General features: G+C 37.5%; 2 protein-coding genes across 3 annotated transcripts in view; one reads left to right on the forward strand and one right to left on the reverse strand.

Annotated features, from left to right (window-relative positions):
- The window catches only part of LOC131159426 (glycine--tRNA ligase, mitochondrial 1-like), a 31,950-nt gene extending 14,772 nt beyond the window's left edge, over positions 1 to 17,178 (forward strand). Inside the window, exons 9-10 of one of the 2 annotated variants that reach the window (XM_058114318.1) lie at positions 15,661 to 15,929; positions 16,013 to 17,178. In XM_058114318.1, the coding sequence (XP_057970301.1) occupies positions 15,661 to 15,896 (236 nt within the window). In that variant the 3' untranslated portion in view covers positions 15,897 to 15,929; positions 16,013 to 17,178. The remainder of the gene's footprint in view (positions 1 to 15,660; positions 15,930 to 16,012) is intronic. The other variant, XM_058114317.1, reaches the window with a different exon arrangement.
- Positions 16,449 to 21,137, reverse strand: LOC131159428 (protein ALF). The gene is made up of 3 exons (XM_058114319.1): positions 20,561 to 21,137; positions 19,170 to 19,750; positions 16,449 to 16,901 (listed from the first exon to the last, which is right to left on the reverse strand). Exons 1-3 carry the CDS (start codon positions 21,093 to 21,095, stop codon positions 16,530 to 16,532), a joined length of 1,488 nt encoding a protein of 495 aa, XP_057970302.1. The 5' UTR covers positions 21,096 to 21,137; the 3' UTR covers positions 16,449 to 16,529.
- Between the last annotated feature and the right edge of the window lie 3,526 nt (positions 21,138 to 24,663).

Below are 24,663 nucleotides of genomic sequence, written 5' to 3' on the forward strand. Positions count from 1 at the left end.
GTTGGAGTGTTATTGGATTCGCACAAGGTATGCTCCGTTGTGCATAGACCTTCACATTAAATATTAGGCAAGAAAAATATTTTTTGAGCTTTCAGCCCCATAAAATTACTAGAGGGTGCACTTATGATGATTAATTGAACATTTATGGTATATTTTATAGTGGTAAAAGAAGAGAAGTTCAATGATAAATGGTGGTTGAATTATGCAACCTTTGCGCACTTGTGATAGTTTTATCAATGGTTGAAAACATTTTTCAAAATTCATATGAATCTAAGTATCCAAAATCCTATGAATCTCCGTATTCAAAATCCTCTTAGCAGCCCCAAATCCTTCTTTTCACTCTCACCAATTGAGACTTCATTTTGTTGATTTCAGACACACTATTGGCAACTATTAATGTGTCATTGGCATACAACAAATAATGTTTGAAAGAACCATTTTAGAGTTATCAGTGATATGCACGAGCATCATGGTTCCGTCTTGTATAGCAATGATATGCACAAGCATTATAGTCATCACTGTCTAAGAGATTGCTTGTTCATATAAAGATTTCATCGACAAGAGAACATTATCTTCCCTACCTTGAAAGCAACTAACCCCTCGGGATTAGCCATATGGATTGTCTCCTCAAGCTTATTGTGCAAGAAGGCATTTTATACATCAAGCACAAAAGCTCCAAGACCAATTGAGTGGCTATGGCAAGCAACAAACAACGGAGCTATGTTTCACAATAGGAGAATACACCATATTAAAATCACTCCCATGCCTCTTTAAGTGTAAGTGTGTAACCCTTTGCAACTAAGCACGCTTTGTATAAAATATCTTTTCCTTTACAGTTCTCCGGACTTTTCCTTGCAGAATGTAGATCCATTTGTAATAAACAATCTTATGATGTAGTTTCACCAAATGTTATGGATGATTCTTGTGAAGATACTCTCACTTATAGCAACAAGCCACTGAATAGATTCAGTACAACTAACAACTTCTGAATATTTTGAAAGCTCATCAATACAATTTGTCTCCTTTTTATTGCTAAAAATTTAAGTGACTATATCTATAAAAAAAATCGACTATGTGATGTAGGACAAGTATTAGAATTTAGACATAGAGAGAGCTGGTGCCCCTCCTTGCTCAGGGACTACTTGGGATAATTGGAGGAGCCCTGGCTCTGAACATCATAAAGGCTACTGTAAAAATCAATAAGAGTATCAATTTCACAGTCAAAAACATTTTTGATCAGTGGAACGTTTCAAATGTTCAAATGGGTACACAAAATAAACCTAAATTAACCAAAATTCTAAAATAACCATAAATATCCCAATCTAAAACAAAAGTCCTAGTTATAAAATAAACATCTAAAGTTCTCCATTGGTGGTTCTCCATCAAACTCCCCTTGTTAGAGAAAACTTGACCTTGGGATTTGAAATGGCGTTGTGGCTTTAACTTCATGAGTGGGAACAAAGCCGAACATGAAGACAAATCCAGAGGAGAGATGGTTAGCAGTTCACAATCAATCACCACTGGAGAGTATCTAGAATCCTCCGACTGTAAGTAGCATAGAAGGCTGCAATATCCTCTGATAAAGTAACAAGTCCTCTAAACAAGAAATTTAAATTTAATATGCAAATATATTGGCAGCTCAAGCAAATATGCATTTGGTCCATGTTCTAGGATGATGGACAATGTTTCATTAGATTTGGTTAAAGAAAATGTGGAGGGAGAAGATGAGAGGGATTGAGGCACAAGTTTACTGAATTGAGGAGAAATAATCTCGAGGGGATTATCAACAATAGGTTCCATGATCAAAGAATCTTTAACAAACTTTGGATCAACCAATTGTTCCCTACTCTTTGGGTGGGAAATGGAAAATTGAGGTTGAAAAGCAAGGTCATTGACAAACATATCTGTCATAGTAATTGGCAACTCATCTTTCTGTTCATTGCAAGTCTCAACAACCAAGTTTGGTGATAGGTCAAGTCCATCTCTAGCCTAGAGGCTCCAACAGTGCTTAGGGTCACTAAAGACAAGTCTACGAGCTCATTTTGAGAATATTCATACTCACATCTAAAGAAGAATTAAAAAAAATTGTGCACTAGTTATATGCAAATCATTTTTGTTGTAATGATATTCTATTATGTGACAATTTGGATGGGCACTTTTGATATTCTCAACAAGTTGAGTTTTCTCTTGAAAACATCTTGGGTGGGCCTAGGACTACCTTGTGACCATTGAGAAGATTCATGACTCATGTCCATAGGAGAATCAAAAAGTTGTGCACTAGTAATATGCAAATCATTTATGTAATCTAGATGCTCAAAAAACAAAAAATTTGCACTTTTGATATTTTATTGTTTATTATCCTCACCAATTTGAGTTTTCTTTGAACATCTTGGGTGGATCTAGGAATACCTGGTAACCATAGAGAAACTCATCTAGACTGATGAAATTATTCAAAATAGGAAGTGGGGTTATGAGTTGGTAGCTAGAAAAATTTCTGAGCTTCCAAAGCCATATAGTAAGCCTTAGTTAGAGTAGTGGGATGTTGTCAAACATTTATATACCTTATGATTTCATCCCTAAACCCTTTTTTGAACAAAATTAACATTCTATTTCTAGGTTCCTTATTTAGAGTGCACCGATAGATGAGATCTCTAAATTTAAGGTAATAATTGGTGACACTAGAAGAAAGTTGTCTAAGACTACACAATTGGTCTAGTAATTGTTGCAAATTGTCAACTAGGTAGGAACCACATATACAAAACTGAATATTTTTTTTTTCCCCAGTTGGAGGGTAAATATGAACCGATGCAAATTCAGGCAAGTACCAAATAGATAATCAATTTCTATGGTGTCCAAGTAGTGTAAGTTCTTACAATGTTTTACCAAAAGGTCCTTGCCCTGGCTTTATAGTTTTGAGATATTCTTAAAACATTTCACTTCAATTTCTTGCAGATGCTCCAAGGAAATTGTTGGAAAGTTTCAAATCTGTTTAGTCAACTTTCCTATTTTTCTAAGAGAATCTTGGTTGCAAATGTGTGAATATCCTAGAATATTTAGTTTGCTTAGAAGTTAGCATCTTTGGTTCTTTCCTTCTTGGTTCTTTCCTTCTATTCTTATGCTGTACATCTATTTATACAGACCTGTACCTATGTTACGATTAATGGGAATTATTTCCACAAGTAGCTATCTCATTCTAGATGGTATTAGAGCTAGGTCCGACTCTTGGCCTTGTGTAACCCTAGTTTCCCTTGGTGGCTCCAATCTGACCCTAATCTCTTTAGGGTTTTCTTCCTTGTTCAACTCTACCCTAATCTCTTCTGTTGCTGTAGCCATGGCTAAAACTTCAAATAATCCTGCTCCTCATGCTGCTAGTAACACAGATTTGGCTATTGCCAATATTTCTGCATAGCTTCCTTACTCTAATCAAAGGAGGTTGGAAGATAAGCCTCGAGTATGGTGTGACTATTGCAATAAGCCACACCACACTAGAGAAAATTGCTGGAAACTCCATGGAAAGCTAGCAAACTGGAAGAGCAACAAATCTGGACCCTCAGGCAGCAATCATGCAGTCCCTAAAGCCAATGAAGCTAATTTCCTAAGTGCTGAGCAGGTGGATCATCTTCTTCAACTGCTGAAATCTACTTCTGTCTCTGGTCTTCCTAATGGTTCATTGGCCCAAACAGGCGATAACTCTAGTGCCTACCCTTGTTGCTTAAATCTTGCACCATGGATTATTGATTCTGGTGCATTTGATCACATGACCAGTGCCTCACAATTGTTTCAATCTTATTCTCCTTGTTCTGGTAATAAAAAGATTAGAATTGCAGATGGAAGTTTTTCATCTATTGCTGGCATAGGTTTTGTCCAAATCTCTGAAAAAATAGAACTCAAATCTGTCCTTCATGTCCCTAAACTTGCTTGTAACCTGTTGTTTGTTAGTAAACTCTCACGGGATTTTAATTGTTGTGTCATTTTCTTTGATTCCTATTGGTCTTACGAGGCTTAAAATCTTGTTTTGATGATAACAAATAAGATGAACTTAACATATTTGGTTAAGTGATGATATTTCAGGATTCAAGTATGTGAATACAAAGTCAAATGCTCACAAGGATCATTCAAAGCTTGTACTTCAAAGAAAGATGAACAAATGAAGCTTAAAGAGTCAAAACATGGATTTAAAGATAATTTAATAAAGCTTGAAGATTATGAGAACATGGATGTTAAAGAGGACTTGCTCAAAGCTTAAAGTATATTAAAGTTTGAAGACAAGATGAAGCTAAAGAAGGACAAAGCAAGAGAGCTCAAAGAAAGAAAAACATGAAGACTTAAGAGCTTAGAATGTCAAAAGTCATAAGAAGTCTTTATGTAAGTACTTTGTATTAAAATATCTTATGGAAATATGATGAAAGCTCTTCTAGGGTTAATTATGGACTTAGAGACCTTATTTCAAAATCCGGAAAATATTTTATAATAAATTAAAGCAAGAGAGCACAAATGATTTTGAAAACTAAAATGAAAATTTTGAAGTTGGTCTGCCCAAACGACTGAGGTGTACCCTCAGAAGTCTGAAGAATTTTTTCAGAAGACTGAAGAATTAGTTCAGTCAACTGAAGATTTATTTGTTGAAACACAGAACAGGCAGAATACCCTCAGAAGATTGAACCTTCAGTTCAATCGTCTGAGCTGGGACTTCAAACAAGTTCAGTCGTCTGACCCTATGTCTAAACTATATTTTTCAGTACTTTAAGGAACATCAGAAGATTGAACCCGATAGTTCAGTCGACTGAACACTATTAATGGATAGAAATGTTAAATGTTTTAATTTTCAAATAAAGGTTGCTTGTATCCCAAATTTTCTAAAAGCTTGGAAAATACTCCAAGTAAACTTGGGCAACACGAAAACACTTTTCTAAGCCTATAAATACATGGTTTTGCAAATCAAATTACAACCAAGAACAAAAGAATTGAAAAATCTGTTTGTTAGCTGAAAGCTCTTGCTGCTCTCTCTTGCTCAAATCTTTGCTCAACTGAAGTGCTGAATTTCTGAGTTGTTGATCCATCCTACTACTAAGTTCTAAGTTGCTAATTCTCATCTAGAAGGAACTTAGTGAATTCTTCTCTTGAGCTTTAATTGTATTTCATATTGATATTTAATTATTGAAGTACATAGTAATTGGATTTGTAGTAATCTGCTCTATGTGAGAGTGTTCTTGTACGCAGCTAGTGTTTCTTGTTTCTTGACGATTCTAGGTTGTTGGATCGTTGACCGAGCGTGGAGTATCGCTTGGAGAGGTCTTGCTCTAGCCTATTGAAGGAGTGACCGAGCGTGGGGTATCGCTTGAAGAGGTGTAGCTTTAGCCTATTGAAGGAGTGATCGAGCATGGGCTATCGCTTGGATAGGCGTTGCTCTAGCCTATTGAAGGAGTGTGTAAAAGGTTTGTTCCGCCCGGAAAGGAACAGTATAGTGGAATCCTTTGGTTGTATTGGCCAAAGGTGAGGACGTAGGCTGGGGATAAGCTGAACCTCGTAAAAACTCGTCTCACTCTCTTTCCCTATTTTCTTTAAATTCCAGCATACTTATAAATTGCGTGGATGTTTTAAATTTCATGATCATAAATCCTACGTAGTTTGGAAATTAAATAAACTGAAGTTTAATTTGTTTTTGGGATTGCGAAAATCGAAAGAGAGTACGTTGGTTGATCAATAATTTGCGGAAACCATAGGGGAGTACGTTGATTGGTTAACACCTAAAGACTCTTTAACTAAAAGTTATTTAAAGTCTAAGCTTTTGGAAAGAGTGTTGGATTTTAAATTGTGCATCATATTGAGAAAACAAATTCATTAATACAAGGATTGAATCAAATTCATATACACAGGGCTACAAACAAACAAACAAATATTTTGAATTCTTGTAAAAGCTGAGAATTGCCATAGAGTTGCGTAGTATAGCTTGATTGAATGTATTTTGGTTGATTGGTTTGTGAATTGATTATTCATCTAAGTATTCAAGCTACTAAACTTACACTTATTTATAAAGGTTTATAACTTAATTAATTTTCCGCCTAACTTGTATAAACCAATTTTGTGTTGTGTTGAAGTATTGATTGATTGTCCAAATAAGGTTTGGTTGTGTGATTGCTAGATTAACAAGATATTAAGAATTTACGAAAGGAATTAAAAGAAATTTTAATAATCCAATTCACCCCTCATCTTGGGATAACTCCTTAACTTTCAATTCCCATTGTGAATTTTAGGACCACCTCTCAGGGAGGATGATTGGTAGTGCTAGGATGATTGATGGACTCTACTACTTTGATGAGACTTTATTCAACAATAAACAAGCTCAGGGTTTGAGTAGTAGTATTAGTTTTGTTTCTGTACATGAACAAATAATGTTTTGGCATCTTAGACTAGGACATCCTAGTTTTCTCTATTTAAGACATTTGTTTCCTAGCTTATTTAAAAAACTGGATTGCAATTCTCTTCATTGTGATGTTTGCCACATATCCAAAAGTCACCGAAGCACCTATCAATCAAAAGCTTTTCATTCTTCCAAATCTTTTTATTTAATTAATAGTGATGTTTGGGGTCCCTCAAAAACCACTACTTCTAGTAAGAAATGGTTTGTTACATTTATTGATGATCATACACGTTTGTGTTGGGTGTACTTATTGAGTGACAAATTTGAGGTTGAAATTTTTTTTCAGGATTTTTATACTATGGTTGAAACCCAATTCCAAATGAAAATCAGTATCCTTAGAACTAGTAATGGTACTGAATATTTTAACAAATGTTTAGGAACGTTTCTTTCAACAAAGGGAATGTTGTGACACCCCACAACAAAATGACATTGCTGAGAGAAAAAATCGCCATTTGTTAGAGGTTGCACGGGCCCTAATGTTTTCAATGCAAGTTCCTAAACATCTATGGGGTGATGCTATTTTAACTACATGTTATCTCATTAATAGGATGCCTACTTGAGTGCTAAAATACATCACTCCCTTAGATTGCCTAAAAAAACTGTTTCTTACATGTCAGATAACATCATACCTGCTACTAAAAGTGTTTGGATACACTGTTTTTGTTCATATACCTACCAATCTTTGATCCAAGCTTGATTCTAGAGTAGAAAAATGTGTTTTCCTTGGATATGCTCCTAATAAAAAAGGGTACAAATGTTGTAACCCTTTGACCAAAAAAATTCATATCAGTATGGATGTTGTTTTTATTGAAAACCAGCCCTTTTTTGGCCATAACTATCTTTAGGGGGAGAAAAAGGAAACTGAAGATGAGTTCTAGCAAACCTCTAAGCTTCTTCCAAATGTTTTCCTTGACATTGACATCCACTCTTTAAAGGGTCAGGAAACCGATACTTTAACTGGCAAAAATAATGGAAATCCTAGTCTACCTATACAAGGCATACCTGATTCACGAACAGATCAAATATTCCCTCATTTGAGCTTCGTGTTTATACCAGAAGAAGAAATCATCATAATAATAGAGCTCTTTCTTCAAATCCAGAGCAAGGCAAATCATCATCACCTACACAAGTTGGTCCTCCTTCACATACTCCAAGTACTTTTTCTTCTCCAGATCCTTGTTTTGATAATTCTTTTGATCTTGACCTGCCCATTGCCCTTAGGAAAGGAGTTAGAACCTATACCACACATCCTATTTCCAACCATCTATCCTATCATAGACTCTCTGATTCTCATAAGGCCTTTACTTCAAATGTCTCTCATATGTTTATTCCAAGAACCATTCAGGAAGCACTAGATCACCCAAAATGGAGATTGGCTGTTCAAGAAGAGATGGACACACTAATTGCTAACGACACTTGGGAAATTGGTGACCTACCGGAGGGAGAGAAGATTTTTGGTTGTAAATGGGTATTTATAGTAAAATTCAATGTTGATGGGAGTATAGAAAGGTACAAAGCAAGACTTATGGCAAAGGGGTTCACTCAAACATATGAAATTGACTACCGTTGCTCTTGTAGCCAAGATGAACTGAATCCGTGTGTTGCTCTCTCTAGCAGCTCACTCTAATTAGCCCTTATATCAACTAGATGTGAAGAATGCCTTCTTAAATGGAGACTTAGAGGAGGAAGTCTTTATGGATCTACCGCCAGGATTTGAAGGGAAAGGTGGCAAAGGCAAGGTGTGCAGATTGAGGAAATCATTGTATGGGTTCAAACAATCTCCTAGAGCTTGGTTTGAACGCTTTGGGAAGGTAGTAAAGAGTCATGGCTACAGCCAAGGTCAAGCCGATCATACTATGTTCTATAGACACACGAGTGAAGGTAAAATGGCTACCCTTATTGTCTATGTAGATGATATAATTCTAACAGGTGATGATAGCAATTAGCTAGAGAGGTTAAAGAAGATCCTTGCTCAGGAATTTGAGATCAAAGAAAGGAATTTTTGTTTCGCAACGCAAGTATGTGCTTGATTTACTTAGAGAACTAGGTCTGCTAAGGTGCAAAGCGCCAGAAACACCTATAGAGCCGAACATAAAACTCCAACCAGCTAAGGCTGAAGAAGTGAACAACAGAGAGCAATACCAAAGATTGGTAGGGAAACTCCTTTATCTCGCTCATACACGTTCTGACATAGCCTTTGCAGCAATAGAATGAATGTGTATGATCATGAATAAATGACAAAGTATCACTAACAAACTTAAGACGGGACACACATACCCCTTCTCTACCCACTTCTTGCCCTTTAAAGAAATTCTTACCAACCGCCTTCTCCACCATTCTCCTCAAAACATTAACAACCAAATAAGAGAAAAAAGAGATAATGGGTCGCCTTGTCTTAACACCTTTTGATGCTTTAAACCAAGATTTAGGTTCTTCTTTCACAATAACTGAGAAAGAAGCATTAGACAAGGAACCCCTTATCCAAGTCCTCTGTCTCTCCAAACCCTTTTCTAGCCAACACCTTATCCAAAAAATTCCAGCTAAGCTTATCATATGGTTTTTCAAAATCTAATTTGAAAAGAATGCCCTTCTCATTCTTCCTTCAAAGCTTCTCTACAACCTCATTAGCAACCAAAATAGCATCCACTATCTGCCTACCCCCAACACACACACAAGCACTTTGCACCTTAGAAATAGTATCATCTAACACCACACTCAACCTAGTAGCTAGTAATTTAGCAATGATCTTATACACTCTAGTCACTAAACTATGCCTAAAACCAGCAATCTTAGTAGATTTATTCCTCTTAGGCACCAAAGTGATGAAAGTGGAATTAATGCTCTTGCTTAGAATCCCATTACAAAAAAATTCATTAAAGACCTTAAACAAATTCACCTTAACCGCATCCTAACACTCTTGAAAAGTAGTTAAATTAAAACCATATGGAGATAGAGCTTTATCCCTTTCCATCCCAAACACAGTTGCCTTAACTTCCTCCTCAAAAGGCTTTTCCAACCAACTTGCATGATCCCTGGAAATGGGGTTCCAATCGAAACCCTCAATCACAGGCATAAAGAGATCCTATTTTGAATAAAGATTGGAAAAATAATTTGTAATCTCAATTGCAATCAAACAAAAATAACAAATAACCTCTTTTGCTCCTTATCTTCCCACTAGCTAGCCTATGGAAAAAATTTTGTTCAATCACCTTCTTTTGCCCACTTAAATTTAGTATTTTGCTTCCAACTCCTTGCCTCTTAAAAATCAAATCTTCCAACTCATTCTTCAAGGAAACCTGTTTAGCCTCTTCACTATTCAATAAATTAACACCTTCCTCTTTTCTATTGAAAAAATGCAACTCAAAATGATAGCCTTCTTCACCCTAATATCACTAAAAGTCTCCCTAGTCCAGATCTTCAAAGTCTCCTTAAGATGCTTAAGCCTCCTCGTGAACCTAAATCCTTCCCGAGCCCTCTCAAAATCATCACAGCAAGAATCTCTCATTACAGAAGGAAAAAAATTGTGATCAAGACATATATTCTCAAACCGAAAGGGAGAGGGACCCCACTTCACCTTAGAAGTTTCCAAAAAAAAAAGGAAAATGGGCAGATGCAGTTCTAGACAAAATAGTTTGAGAAAGATTAGAAAACTCATCCTCTCAATCACTGCAAAATAAAAACCTACCTAATCAACTAGCAACATCCCTCTCCCCACCCCACAAACCAAGAAAAAAAGAACATTATCCGAGGGCAAATCCCTCAACCCAAAGCCCCTAATAAAAGGGGCAGGCGCACAAAGCTCCTGTGTATGCAGGGTCCGAGAAAGGAGCGGACTACAATGGTTCTATAGTACGCAGCCTTACCTTGCATTTTTGCAAAACCTATCAAATTTCTGCATACTCAAAGAAAACCTACCTCCCCTTTTTATCTCCCCAGTAAACCTAACAACACTAAAGTCACCACCTACAATCCATCCGGAGGAACAAAAACCAAGAACGGCATACAATTCATCCCAAAAAGAGATAGAAATTTGGGTCTCGGAGGACCATAAACTGACGTAACCCACCAATGATCTCTACCTTAAATATCTACTAGAACCAAAAAGGGAAAGAGCCCAACAAAACTATCAACTTTAGAAATGGGCCTAGTATCCCAAACAACAAGAATGCCCCCAAATGACCCCTGAGAGGAAATAAACTCCCAATCCTTACACCTTCCCTCCCAAATACTCTTCACCACTCCATCAAAATTCTCTAATTTAGTTTCCTGAACTAAGACCAAATCTTGAGAATGCCTACTTCTTGAACTCCCTCTTCCTAAAATTCCCTTAACTCCTAAAATTCTGACTAATGAGCTTCATCATTTAATTCTCTTGCCCTCCTTACCTTCTCTTCTAATCCATCTATAATTAATAGAAGATGCTTACTTATTTGAGTTCCTTTTGAACCTCCTTTTTTTATCTCTCATAAGTCCTAGGACTCATCCCTACCTTCACCTATTGGCCTAAAGGACTCACTAGCTTTAAACCCATATTCTCTAGGAGTTTTTTGGATCTCTTTTGTCTCTCTCACCCCCCAAAGGACTAACAGTAACGACATCTCCTCCCCCCCAAAAAAAGGACTAATAGTAAGGAATCCCCTCCTTGGCATACAACATTATTAGTAAAATTAGAATGATTGGGAATGGGAAGGATACCTCTTTGAGAATAAGAAGTTTTCTGATCCTTCGATGAAAGTACATTCTCATTGTCAATTACCCTCTCAATAGACATGGAATCTCCAAGAATGTCGATAAGATTAGGCTCAAGATTAGAAATGCTGGCCAAATAACCCTCTTCAAGCAAATCTATTACTTGATTCCCAGTGTTCCTCAACGGTGAACACAAACCTTGTGCTTCTTCAGAGAGCTTTGTAGGGCTACCTAACCTATCTTCCAAGTTCCAACTGATCAAACCAAGGAACAACTTCCAAACCAATTAGAACAGTTGGCTCATTCATAGGCACCATTGCAGAATCAGGACTCGGAAATTCAGCTTGATCAACATCCCTATCAAATCCATTCTTAGCCACCAATTGATCTAAAATCAAGCCTTTTCCAATCTCACACATACTTCCCATTTCTTCGGCATAATCAGAATAAAAATTCCCATCTGAACCAGAAACTTCCAAAGATTGCGACCCACCCCCAATATCAGACAATAAAGAACTCTTTTAATTGGAATACTTGATTCTAGCATTTTATCTTTAACCTGCTTCACTTGGACATCAGAGTGTGGCACATGATCTTCCAGCTTCTGATTCTTCAAACCACAAAGAGAATCAGAACGTATACTTGTATCTCAGAATAACATGCTTCCCCTACCTTATTTTAATGAACTTCAGCCCTTATGTTAAGACCCACAGTGGACTTAACTTGATCCAGCTCAAAAACCTTACCAGAAACCAAGCCTTCTTGATTTTCAGGGACCACAGCAACCAAATTGGACTTATCTATGCCCAACTCCCTTATCTTACCCTGACTGGCATCTTCATAGGGCTTAGTTTGTCTTTTCTTGCCAACCCATTTGCTCACTACTTGTCTTAATAGGTCTGAAATCCTGAGGTCCATTTGCATTTAAACCATAATGATTTAAATTTAAATTTGAAAAACCTCACCTACCAAATCTTGAGGAAACTGCTGAAACTAGAAAATCCCTACTATTCAGGACAAATAGTTTTGCGTCTTTTAAATTTAAATTTGAAGAGCCCTACCTACCGAATCTTGAAGAAAAAGGTGCTGATGCCTGAAAATCCCTACTTTTCAGGCCATACAATTTAGTGTTGAAGTGTTCAGTCTTCACTGCTAGAATTCTAAGAGCATTGGCATAATAAATCCCCAGTGAGAGCCTCTGAAAATTGCTGCCTTACTCTCCCACATCATTGCTTCTCCAAACATTTGCTGAACCACAATCTGCACATCTCCATCCCAACTAACTGACCATCAGTTTTAAACCCTCAGATTTGTCAGAAGCAAACTCCTTTGAAGCACGAAAGAAAGCTTTCCAACTTGATGCTTCCACACCCTCAGGAATAGAGGGACAGATTGAGGACGACCCTACTCTTTATATTTCTCTAATCACAAAAAACAACCCCTTCCATTCGACAAGAGTTTCAGGCTAAGTATACGCATGACCAACCTGAAAGTATTTCCACCAAGATCGTTAACTAGCCCTAAACCAAAATCAGATACGCCCAACTTCCCTAAAATCCACTGAAATTCATAGACTTTCAATGATAAATTTGACAAAAACCTTCCTGCAAATTCAATAATGTGAAAGGAGAAATTATCCAAATGATCAATGTTGATCACCTTTCGATCTGCCTTAAAAGTTTGATGAACTTCCATAAAGATAATGAGATTCACAACTCCCTGATCCAGCACTGCAAGTCCCTGATCTGGAGTGATTGAATGTAATCAGAGGTCCTGCTCAGTGCCATTTATATTGCATGTTTGCTCCTTCATTCACCTCCCTCATTTTCTTCTTTGTCTCTTCTCTTTATCACGGCTGGGAACAATCGCAAATCTTAAAGCAGGAGAGGACCCTGGCAATTTCTCAGTAGTAGGTTGCTGGTGCACGGGACCATCTCCTTCCTTCTTCCAAACCCTTCAAAAGAGATGGACAACATTACCTCTTCTGAAACTGGCCAAACCCAAGTTTCTCTCATCACACCTAATAATTTATTCCATATTCTCCAAGCATAGTCAGAGTTTGAAAACAGATGAGGTGCCGTTTCAGAATTCAAATAACAGCGCATGCAAACATATGATGGAGATAAAGCCTTCAAGCCTCATGATCTGCAACAGGTTATTAGTATTGATTTTATTAAGCACAATCAGCCGAACGAAAGCCTTAATCTTTGGGGGAGCTTTGCCTTCCAAATAAATGAATATGGGGGGAAACAATAATTGGATTGGGGCAAAAACTCAAAAAATGATTTATAATAATACACCCCCAAATGACCCAAAGCCCAAGACCAAGCATCCCTAGCTTGAAAAAGATGACAATTCTTCAATAATGACAATGAGGAAAGTATGGAAGTTCCAAGAAACCGAAGTGCTACCCAAGTCAACCAAAAGAAGGAAATCATACTATTTTTCGTGAGCTCAAATGAAGGAGATGAGGGAAAGATGTGGCTAGAACATTGCATAACTAGCATTGGTATTCCCCCTGTTTAAATTGCAAAGATCTGAATGTCAGTTCCTAGTTATTTGATTTGCTTTCGCTTCTTAATCAAAGTTTTCCACTGCTTAAATGGACAAATAGATCATTGTTATGTTTCAAGAATAGTTGAAAATTGAAATTTCCTTGAGTAGTCATCATTGCAGGTGAGCATGTATCTTGCACCATCTTTTTAAAGGAATATGAGCTAAATCCCAAAGATCTAAATGAATATACAGAGTGCTCTTGGTCTTGTCTTGCTTTACTAAAGTCAACCCTATCAACACACATTGCTCAGAAACTCTTAACTTGCCTTTACTTTAGCCACATAAAAACCCCTTGTGCTCAATGCAATTAGCCCCCTCACTCATGTCTCTCATGTGAAATTAACTTGCTGACATTTGAATCATTCAAGAGATGATCGGGAAACACCACCACAACCAATGACTAATAAATTGGTGACATTTTAAACACCGCATTACTAGTATTTTAGTAAATTGGGGAGCTTATTCTTCCATTATGTATTCTACTTTGATCATTAGTGCTAGGAAATAATTCCTGTTGCCCCAAGCGATAATCCAAGTGAGTTGCACACACCCTACCCTAATACACACCTAACCCTAATATACATGTCCCTTAATGTTGAGAATATCCGTGAAGGGCAGGGATTTTGTGGCATTATTGATTTTAAGATCAGAATATCAAGCCTACATGCCTTGTAGCCTGGTCAAGCACCAACGGCAATTGTGGGCAAAGGTAAGCAATCTAAGCAACCAATTATGTTTTGTTTTGTTTTATTGCCCTAATGCCCTTGCTTTGTTAGGTAGCCTTGGTTATTCTATAAGCCTAGTTACTAGTTACTTCCCATACTATTGGTTGACACCACCTTCTACGTCAGAAACTACTGTTTTTAGGTTTTCTTTAATGGACGCGTGCCACTGACCAAGGCAAGGCATGCCAAATAAGCATTGAGGCTCATTCTAAAATACCAAATTCCAAAAAGGCTAACACGTTACATGCTAAGACTTCTGCATTTGAACAAAAGTACACCTTTTGCGCCTTTTCAATTGAGGCTTATGCATTTTGGGTATGTGGTCAGTGGTCCTCAAGTTATATCTGGCTACAAAATTTTAACTCTATGTTCATAAAAACAATTGTCATGATAGGAGTTGATTTCTAAAACTTTTGAACCTTACCATTACAAAATAATTTGAGTTGTATCTTAGATTTTGAAAATAATTTAAACTTGGTAATGTACAACTATCTCTTGCCATGATTTACATAATGAATTCAAGATAGCAATTTTTTGAGTGGCCAACAAGTAGTTGCAAATTATATTTGATTTTTTTTACATCATATTTGTATTTTTCTTATTTTTTCTTTTTTAAAAATAAAATATACATATTTTTAACTAAAAATAAAGTTCTCATAAGGCTTGTGCCCCAACGCCTTAAGGTTTATACCTCACCTCCTATGGGTTAGAATGCCTCGCCTTTTAAAACATTGCATGTCACTGATAGTAATGAAATACAAATTTATCAGCCACTTGAATGTTGACTGAGTTCATCTCCAGAACTGAAACATTGGACTTCTTGGTGTTCTGCATTCCTTTCTGACCTAACAACTCTATAATGTGTGAACCACTTAGCCACTCAGGTCGTCTCTCTTTAAGATGATGTGCGTTGCCTCACCAGTATCCAGTTTATAGTGCATTCTGCTAACCTAGTATTTGCTGAGTTCATCTACTGTGTGCGCCCTAATTGAGCCAGGAAGGGCAAGTCAGCCTTCCCCCGGGTTAAATGGATGGCAGATTGTGCAGTCCTTGAAGCAGCTGATCTTGGATTCCAGTGCGAGGAGCCAATTGAACATCTCTTGCACAACTTTTGAGACTATGCTAGGATGCACAAAATTCATTTATGTGTTCTGTCTGTCTGTATGACAGTTACTCATCCATGTGATCCAGTGCAATTGGTGAATTAAATGTGGAGTTGTATCTTCATAAACAAATGTTCATCTGTGCGTGCCTGTTATGTTTTTGCAGGTACATCAATTGGGAAAAGATATGCGAGAACAGATGAACTTGGTGTGCCCTTTGCTGTTACAGTAGATTCAACGTCTGAGGTGACAATTCGCGAGAGGGACAGCAAGAAGCAGATTCGTGTGAATGTGGAGGAGGTGGCATCTGTGGTGAAGGAGGTGACTAATGGTGAGAGCACATGGGCTGATGTTTTGTGGAGATACCCCAGTCATCATTCATCTGCATCTACTGATGAATGACTCTTTACATTCTCTGGCCGCTTTCCCACTCAGGTAAGTTATCATTATTGGAATTTTGTCATACAATGGTGTTGCAATATTGTTAGCTGAAAAAAGAAAGATTTTTCCCCCCTCAGGTTTGAAGATTTTACATTTATAAGCTACACATGCAACTACAATTGACAATTTAAGGGAATAATATAGTGAGTTGAAGCACCGCATTACAGATTATTGATTTCGAAGTGGGAAGTGGGCATTTGCTTCCCAATGTTGTTGATTAGCTCATCTGCATGGCTGTATTAGCTTATGGTTCCTAAAGCATGGACAAAATCAGATTCATCTTTCTTCCATCATAGTGGAACTGGTGCTAATTTTTTCTTTTTTGGACGGTTCCTTTGGAGGACAAAGCTTGTTGATCGGTTGAAAAAAATTTAGTAGGTTTTTGGAACCATTACAAAAATATTGACGAGGAAAATTAATTCATGTGGGTATATGAACTAAACTGAATTAAACACTGCATCCAAACTCAATAATCATAGTTTTGATTGAAAATATCCATCAACACGAGAGATAACAATAAGCTAGTTGTTTGTCACATGCATTCTCAATTTTTATCTGGGATACAGATGGAAGGGCCTGTTATGGAAAAGCTTGCTAGAAAGGGAGGTGGTGATGTGTGTTGGAGGCAGTGGCAGAGGCGGTGGCAGTTGCAGCACTGCGCTCAGCATGGCAAAGCTGGCGGAGCTTGGTGGGTACATACCAAATGGAGAGGCGGGGGTGGGACTCAAAAATGGAGTCAATGTCCCAGCGGGCCTGGCGGGCAGCAATAGAGACGAGGGGCTTGTAGCAGGCCTGTCTCCAGGCACCCACGTTCTCACCTCTCTCCTTGAAACTGCGGCGCAGCGCATTGGAGGCATCCTCATCCAGGCAGTGGAGTGCATAGCAGTGGACGTAGTGCCTCATCTTGGGCTTGTTTATGTAGCTGGCCCCTGCCTCCTTCGCGTACCTGAACACTTGGTTCGTTACCTGCTCCATGCTTGCCAGGTTAAACCACAACAGCCCCCCTACTATTTAAGTCATCTTCAAAGTACAGTCATGCCTTAATAATAATAATAATAATAATAATAATAATAATATGAGCCTATGAGGTAAACCCAAAAAAAAAAAAGGGGCATGTATCAGTGCCTCGTTTGTATTCAGTAACGTGTATCTGTGCAATGCTTTGTATGAACCTATGAGTACACATTTTTTACTTGAATAACGCAGAAAGATAAAGAGGAGTGTGTGTGGATGTTCTATATTTTATCTTCGTTCTTTGTTTAACAAGTGAAAATAACACAGATAATAATGCACATATATGTATGCATGTGTTATCATGGAGTAGCGTGGGTGTATAGTTTTGTTTTTTGAAAGCAAGTAATTATACATGTTTTTTTTATTATATTATTATTGTTACAAAATGATGAAGTCCAAAGTTAGGGGTGGCAAACCCGACGGGTAATCCATGACTCACCCGTTTAAATCGGGTTTGGGTTTAATATAAGTTGATCCGGTTATTTGCGATGAGGGTTAGACAGGTTTGGGGCGGGTCACCCATATCTGCCTATAATTCTATCATTATATTCTTTCCTTAAGTTAGTGCTTCTGCCTTCTATAAATTTGCAATAAGGGACAACTCCGGCTTGTGAGTAGGGGTGGAAAATCGAAAACAATGAGGTTCAATTTGTTTTATTTTGCGTTTCTATATTTCTGTGAAACTGGAGTTTAGAAGTGAAGATGGATAATGAGACGCATGCCGAGAGGAGCTCGTGATTGGTTGGATTAGAATCAAGGGCTTCTTTGAGAGTAGCGAGCGAGTCTCTTTGCTATTGTAGTTGAATTTCCAGCTGACTCCAGAAGCCACTCTTCGTGGCTCGCCATTGCTGCAGGAAGGCCGACGCAGAAAGAACCAGACAAGAGAGAGGGAGAGGGAGAGGGGAGGCGGGGGGGGGGGGGGGGGGGGGGGGGGGCGGGGGCGGGGGTGAAGTGGTGTTTGTTTGGTTCCTTTAGGCTTTAGAGCTGCAATCTGAAATTGGCCTGGAATGGATTTTGATTCTACAGTCCTACTGTTCTACAGTTTCTATTTTTTTAGTTAGATATTAATAAATAAAACAGAGTTTTTTTTTTTTTTCTAATTATGTCATTTTAATTTATATGAAATGTTTGCAAAATTTTAAAATAAATAATTTATATTTTTAAATAAGTGACTCGATCATGACTTGTTTATAATTAGGCGGCTTGGATTTTTCTGTTAATAAATGGGTTAATTTAAATTTGAACTCGTTTAATCTTGATCCGTTAATAACCCGATTTGTCACCTCTATATAAAGTGGAGGGAAGTGAAGGAACAGTTGGGTCGGAGGGAGAGAAATGGTGCGGTAGTTATACAGGATAAGACAGAAAGGGTTGAAGTCACTACGAATCCTAAAGATCCAGAGGAAAAGGAAAACGCCGGAAAGTGGCACTGTAGACGTGGATGTGGGAAAAGGGTTCGGAATATCTTTGGAGGCAGACGCAGTGCGCATGATGTGACAGTTTACTTATTTATTTTGACAGACATGACTCTCTTTTCTTCTAATCTAGTACTTCTTCTTCTCGTGTTTTGCTTTTGGTCAGACACTCCGTAGGAGAGCTGTCGTCTTCCCACTGGATACAGCTGTTCGCATGCCCCCCTCGGCCCTCACTCTTCCCTAGCTTACACCTAGCCTATAGAGATCGTAGGGATTCCACTTTGCTTCCTCCTGCCCTGGTCGATCCCACTACTTAATTCATTGAGTTAGAATTTTAATCTATGTACATTTTGCAGAATTGGTATCTTGCAAGTATGTGAATTTGTAAAATCATTTGCTTAGTGCCAACTATTTATGTAATAGTTAGTGCTAATATACACACATTAATCAACTTGTTTAACACACACACACACACACGGCCACACATAAGAAATTAATCTTAAAGTAATAAATGATGTAGGTACAGTACAGCAATATATTCATGTTGATATAATGCATACATGCATATATAATTCTTGTAGCTATGAAAACCATTGATAAAAATCCCCGTGTTGTCATCTTTAATATAAAATTATAAAACTTCCAAGGATGTTCATAGCTACAATAAAGCACGTGTTTATCTTTGCATGTGTAGGTTAAGTGCATGACCACCATTTTTTATTTTCTAACAAGGGGGCTTAAAAGTTCTTAAAATTTTTAAAGATCTGTACGTACACATTATACATGTGAATTTGATGTGTGGTACCTTGGAGGGGGATTTTTCCCCGCGTTGCTTAGAAATGGTCTGAACTTGGATCAAGAAGCGGCGGCACTCTTCGTAGAGGTGGAAGAGGTAGTCGAGGCCGTTCTTTTTCCCACGCGCCACCTCCCCTGGCTCTGTCACTATGAACGGATGCTCCCTCTGCCTCTGATATTCATGCTCATCTTCTTGATTCTCATCCCTCTTCCCACCCCCACCACTGCTTATGCTGTTCCCATGCTCTCTCATCATCCTCATCGATATCATCCCCCTCACATGCATGCTCCCTCCTCTTCCTCCCCCATTCATATTATGATTATTATTGTTTATGATAATGTCGTCGTCATCGTCTTCTTCCCCCTCCTTATCATCGTCATCTGCTTCTTCTTCTTCATCCTCATCCTCATATGATGATGCATTTCTCCTCCTCCTCTGACAATCATGATAATTACTATTACTCCTGCTACCACCCTGCTGCTTCATTTGCCGCTGCATTCTCATTCTCTCTCCCCCACCTCCCACCACCACCCCTCCGCCGCCGCTCCCCGCTGCTTCTCTTCCTTGTTGCACCGGTTCCTCCGACAGCCCTGTAGTGTTCATTTGTAATTATTAATTACTTCGTTAAATTCCATGTGTGTTGAGAATTCCACATGTGAGTTTGTCCCACTTTTAAAAAATTTAGTGGATGATAGGTGCTTATATATATGGTTTGGCTCAAAATCCAATAGGTTTAAACTTTTAGGTCAAGTTGGTGTTTGCCCATGTGTATTAAACCCACACATGGGCTCCTCCGATCATAACAAGTGCTATCAGAGGTGAAGGTTTGTAACTCTAGGTGAGCAACATCGTAAAAAAAGTCGAGACTTGAAATTAATTCTCCTGAGTGTTAACAGTTGGAGGACCAAGTGTATGGCTGAGGTCAATAAGGATCATCTAGGTTGCGGATGGATTCAAATATGATCAAGACGTGAGAGGTATGATTGGTTTAAAGACATGTGGAATGCAATTCGATGTATATAAGATGTCAGTGGTAAGGTCCACTTGAACAATTGTTGGTGAATTGGGCTTACTCTCCAAAAAGGGAGACGATTTCCGCTCAAAGGGAAACAGTTGAAACTCAAAAGTGAGGGAGAGATTGTTGAAAATTCTATTTGTGAGCTTGTCTCACATTGAACAAATTTAGTGGATGATGGGTGCTTATATACATGGCTGGGTTCAAGATCTAATAGGCTCAACTTTTGGATCAAGTTGGTGTTCACCCATATGTATCAAGCCCACACATGGATTCTTCCGGTCATAACAATATATATATTTTGTATTTTCAAAACTCTTTTAAACTAAATTATCAACGGTCAAATGGTAAGTGTAAATAATGTACGCATGTATATGCAACTGACCTTCCTGCGAGAGTGCGTCGAGAGCTACAATGTTGTTATTAATATTATTATGGTTGGGGTGATTGTTGGTGGTGGGGTCGACGGCAGCGAGTAGTCGTCGGCGCTCGGCTCTGACGGCAGCTTTGATACCATAGCGCTCGCCGACGAGGAGGTCCCAGCGGAAGATGTGGGAGAGACTGGTCATCATGTCGTCCAGCTCTTCCTCTCTCATGTCTAGCAGAGTGCTCGGCGTAAACCCCATCTCCCCGATCTTGGCCGCCGTGTAGTACCTGATGCCATATGCCTGGAACAACTCCTCCAGTCCCCCAACCCCAACCTGATCCCGCTGTCGCACCCCCACCGAGTACGCCCCTGCCCCCATCGTCGATACCTGATGAGGGGGCGGAGGAGGAGCAGCTGCAGTAACGGGAGGAGCAGGAAGAGGTGATAAAACAATACTGGGTGGGTCAAAAAGGCGGGTGGGCGGAGGGGGAACAGCGGAGGCCCCTCGGGTGTCCCACCTGAACAAACCGGCGGTGAAAGCGTCGGGATCCATCCTTTAAAATTACTATTATAACTCAGCCTAATTACCCGAGTTGCCGGCGTATCAAGCTCCCTTCCTTCCATTTATATACACACACACACACACGCACCCCCACATACAGATTCTGGGGGCAAGTTAGGATTCCGAGAATGCCCCCAAAATTACAATTGCATGACTGACTGGGGAACGTACTTACCCAGGATGAGCCTACTTGATTTTTGTTGCTTTTGTATCTTCTCTCTCATGAGCCTACTTGATTTTTGTTGCTTTTGTGTCTTCTGTCTCTCTCTCTCTCTCTCTCTACGTATAAATGTAGAGAGAGAATGGGTATTGTAGCAGTAGCAGTAGGTAGCAGCTGATGATAAGATGAAATATATAGATTAATTAATTAGGGTTTGGTTGTGTTTGCATTGAATTCGGGAACCCACCTGCGGCTATCACCACAATCACAAACACAAACACAAATCCATTTAGCTTGTAGGTAGCATTAGTAGGGTAGGGTATAGGTGTTTCTGTAAGACAGGCGTTGCGCTGTAACTTGACAGTTAAAAAATATTTCAATCCCCAATCCACAACACGACAACTTATATCCATATACTTTGATAAAAACTAACTAGCTGGTGCTCTCTCTTTTAGCTCCGTGTTGGTTTATGTACATTAAATATGTTATGACTTATGATAGGAAAATGAGAGAAATGGATGGAAAGGTGGAATAACATTTGGTGGAGGTGAAAAATTCTAATAAAATTAAAAGAAAGTTTAAATATACCCTTTTAGCAATTTAACACTAAAATAATCACTTGGTTTGATATAATTGAGAGGGTAACAATTTGTTGTGCCATGATCCAAACAAGTGTTAAGGTGAGCCCTATGCATATATATATATATATATATAAAATCATGCAAATGCAGCTGTGGCCTTGCATTAAAGGGATGAGTACTGAAAAGTGCTAATGCAGGGAATTATAAGAATTATAAAGGGATGTAATATGGTTTGTAGGATGCAGAGAATTTTAAAAGGTTGTAGCTTTTAGAAAAAGATTAATATATTATTATTATTAGATTAGATAGAATTAAAATGCGACAGAAGTTTTTTGGAGGGTGGCAGATTAGCCCTTCCACCGCCTGCTGGCCTGTAAGTACCCCAAAACCAAACAAACAGGAGGTGGGGGCTGCAGTTTGAAGGGTCCATCATATTGATGCAGCCAATACTATCTCGACACGCACGTACTCTCCCTTTTTTCGGAATGTGGGCTGCCCCAATTCCCAACAGTGCTACATATGATTTCATTACCTCACTGAACACACAGCAGTCAGACTCAGGCTCAGACACTCATCACTCCCTCCCCAACCCTTTCCTTCCGAGTTTTTTCCCCCATAAATAACATCCTATTCGAAAAAAAAATTTCTCAAATACTTTCCCACGTAATGTGTACAACAAGATTTAAGATTTGACACGTCTCAAGTCCGACATTTATTTTAAACAAATCTTACCGGACTAAATGGCGAATTTGCTTACAACGCATTAGCACTGGATTGAATTACCATTTAAATTTCATTGAACCAAATGGCGAGATTAATTATGTATTCAATTTTTTTATTAATAATCCTAAGTATTTTATTTTTAAAAATCTTTTTAACTGCAATTTATAACATACACTGTTTAATTTTTTTTTTTTGTGTTCTCCTTATTTATTTATTATAATAATAAATTAAATTATTAGAGAGAAGAATCATTTATTAATTTAAATTTTTACATAAAATAAATTATAATTTTTAATTTAATTAATAATATTATTTTTATCATAAAGTAATATAATTAAAAAGGGAAATCTTATATTATTTTATTTAGTAGAAAAAATTTAAACATTAATTAAAAATAATTATTATTGAAATTGTTAACTAAAAATCTTAATAATTATAATTTAAATTACGTTTAACTAACAATAACACTTATTTAAATAGAATCAAATGTCACTTATAATTTTCAGGGCTTCTCTAATCCAACACTTATTATCAACACTTATTAAATTCAACATTTCTACATAAAGAATTCCAAGTTATTTATTTTTCTTGATTGTAGTAGATCATACAATTTGTGCATTGTACTTGAATAAGGATAAACCAAAACAAAATATATTAAAGCAAAAGAATTCATCCATTGTCTCTTACTGTTATAGGCTCGCATTTTAGAAATTTTATTAAGACATTATTTGACAAATAAATAATGTTTATATAAAATTCATAGTGGTGACCCCAAATAAGTACCACGAATTCTGCATGCACAAATTGTATGATCTACTACAATCAAGAAAAATAAATAACTTGGAATTCCTTTCCCTTCTTCTTCTTCTTAAGATATAATTAATTAATGGTTAAAGTGTACTAGTGGAGATCATCAACAGTGATTTTGATCAGAACATTTTCTGGGTGTTTGATCCGTCTTGTTTAGGTAATTACATTCAGTTTTGATCTTATTTTATTTGTCGTTTTTAGCACTTATATATATGCTTCCCTTCTCCTAATTGTTTAGAAAAGTTGAAAGTTCCAATCTACCTTCAGACTATACTTTCTGGAAGTCCTGAAACTGCATCTCTCATTTGATGTGGTCTTCTAGATTTGTACGCTATGTGTGTGAGAATTTTTTTTTTTTTTTCTCTTTGGCTTGTACGATTCATTAACTATCTTGCAGATATTAGAGAAGTTGCAACATTGTACAAAGATAATCTTTTGGCCTTACTAGCATGTTGAAACCCCCCAAAAAAATTCCTTTTGTTGCTTGAATCATTTGCCTAAATAGAAATAAAAATATGGCTTTTAATACTTGATAACATCAATATCCATATCCTTTGGATCCAAAGTACTAATATTATCAAGTATTAAAAGGATGATTTGCTTATCAATTATTTTCTTCATTTATCTTAGATTAATCTTCACTCATTAGTTAATTAACCGTTTGATTTAGGGGTGGGGTTAGTGAATCCCAGTTCAATAACCAGGTTTTGAACATTGAACTAGATCAAATTATAGAAGTGTTTGTATTTATCCAAGTCCCTTTTTTACACTTATTACCCCTACTATTTCCTTGGATTAATTTGAAATAAATCTGTGATCATAAATTTTTTTAAATTTTTTTAACAATGTTTCATATGTGTAGGCATGTAAGCTCCTTGATGAGAAGTGGTGTCCCAAATTTGTGGTAATTATTGCTTAGAAGAATCATCACACCAAGTTCTTCCAAGCTAGTGGGTGTCCAAACAATGTGTAACGCCCCAGAAAATGATATACTTGGGAATGTAAAAGAAAATTAATTAAAATTAAAATTTTTAAAAAATTAAATAATAATAATAATTGTAACAACCCTAAATTTCTTAACATGAAATATAACGTAATGAATGGAAAAGTCAACCCGAACCCGTGGGTAACAGGGACAACTGTCAATCACAGCAGAAACCTAAGCAGCAGTAAAATAAAATCTCAATCATTCAACCATGAAACATAATACTAGAGTTATTTACATTCCCAAAATACTGTATTTATTTACAATTTTCCAAAAGTCAAAATAACACTAGGATCGTAC

The sequence above is a fragment of the Malania oleifera genome, chromosome 7, assembly GCF_029873635.1.
Source record: "Malania oleifera isolate guangnan ecotype guangnan chromosome 7, ASM2987363v1, whole genome shotgun sequence".
In the NCBI taxonomy this organism is placed as follows: Eukaryota; Viridiplantae; Streptophyta; class Magnoliopsida; order Santalales; family Ximeniaceae; genus Malania; species Malania oleifera.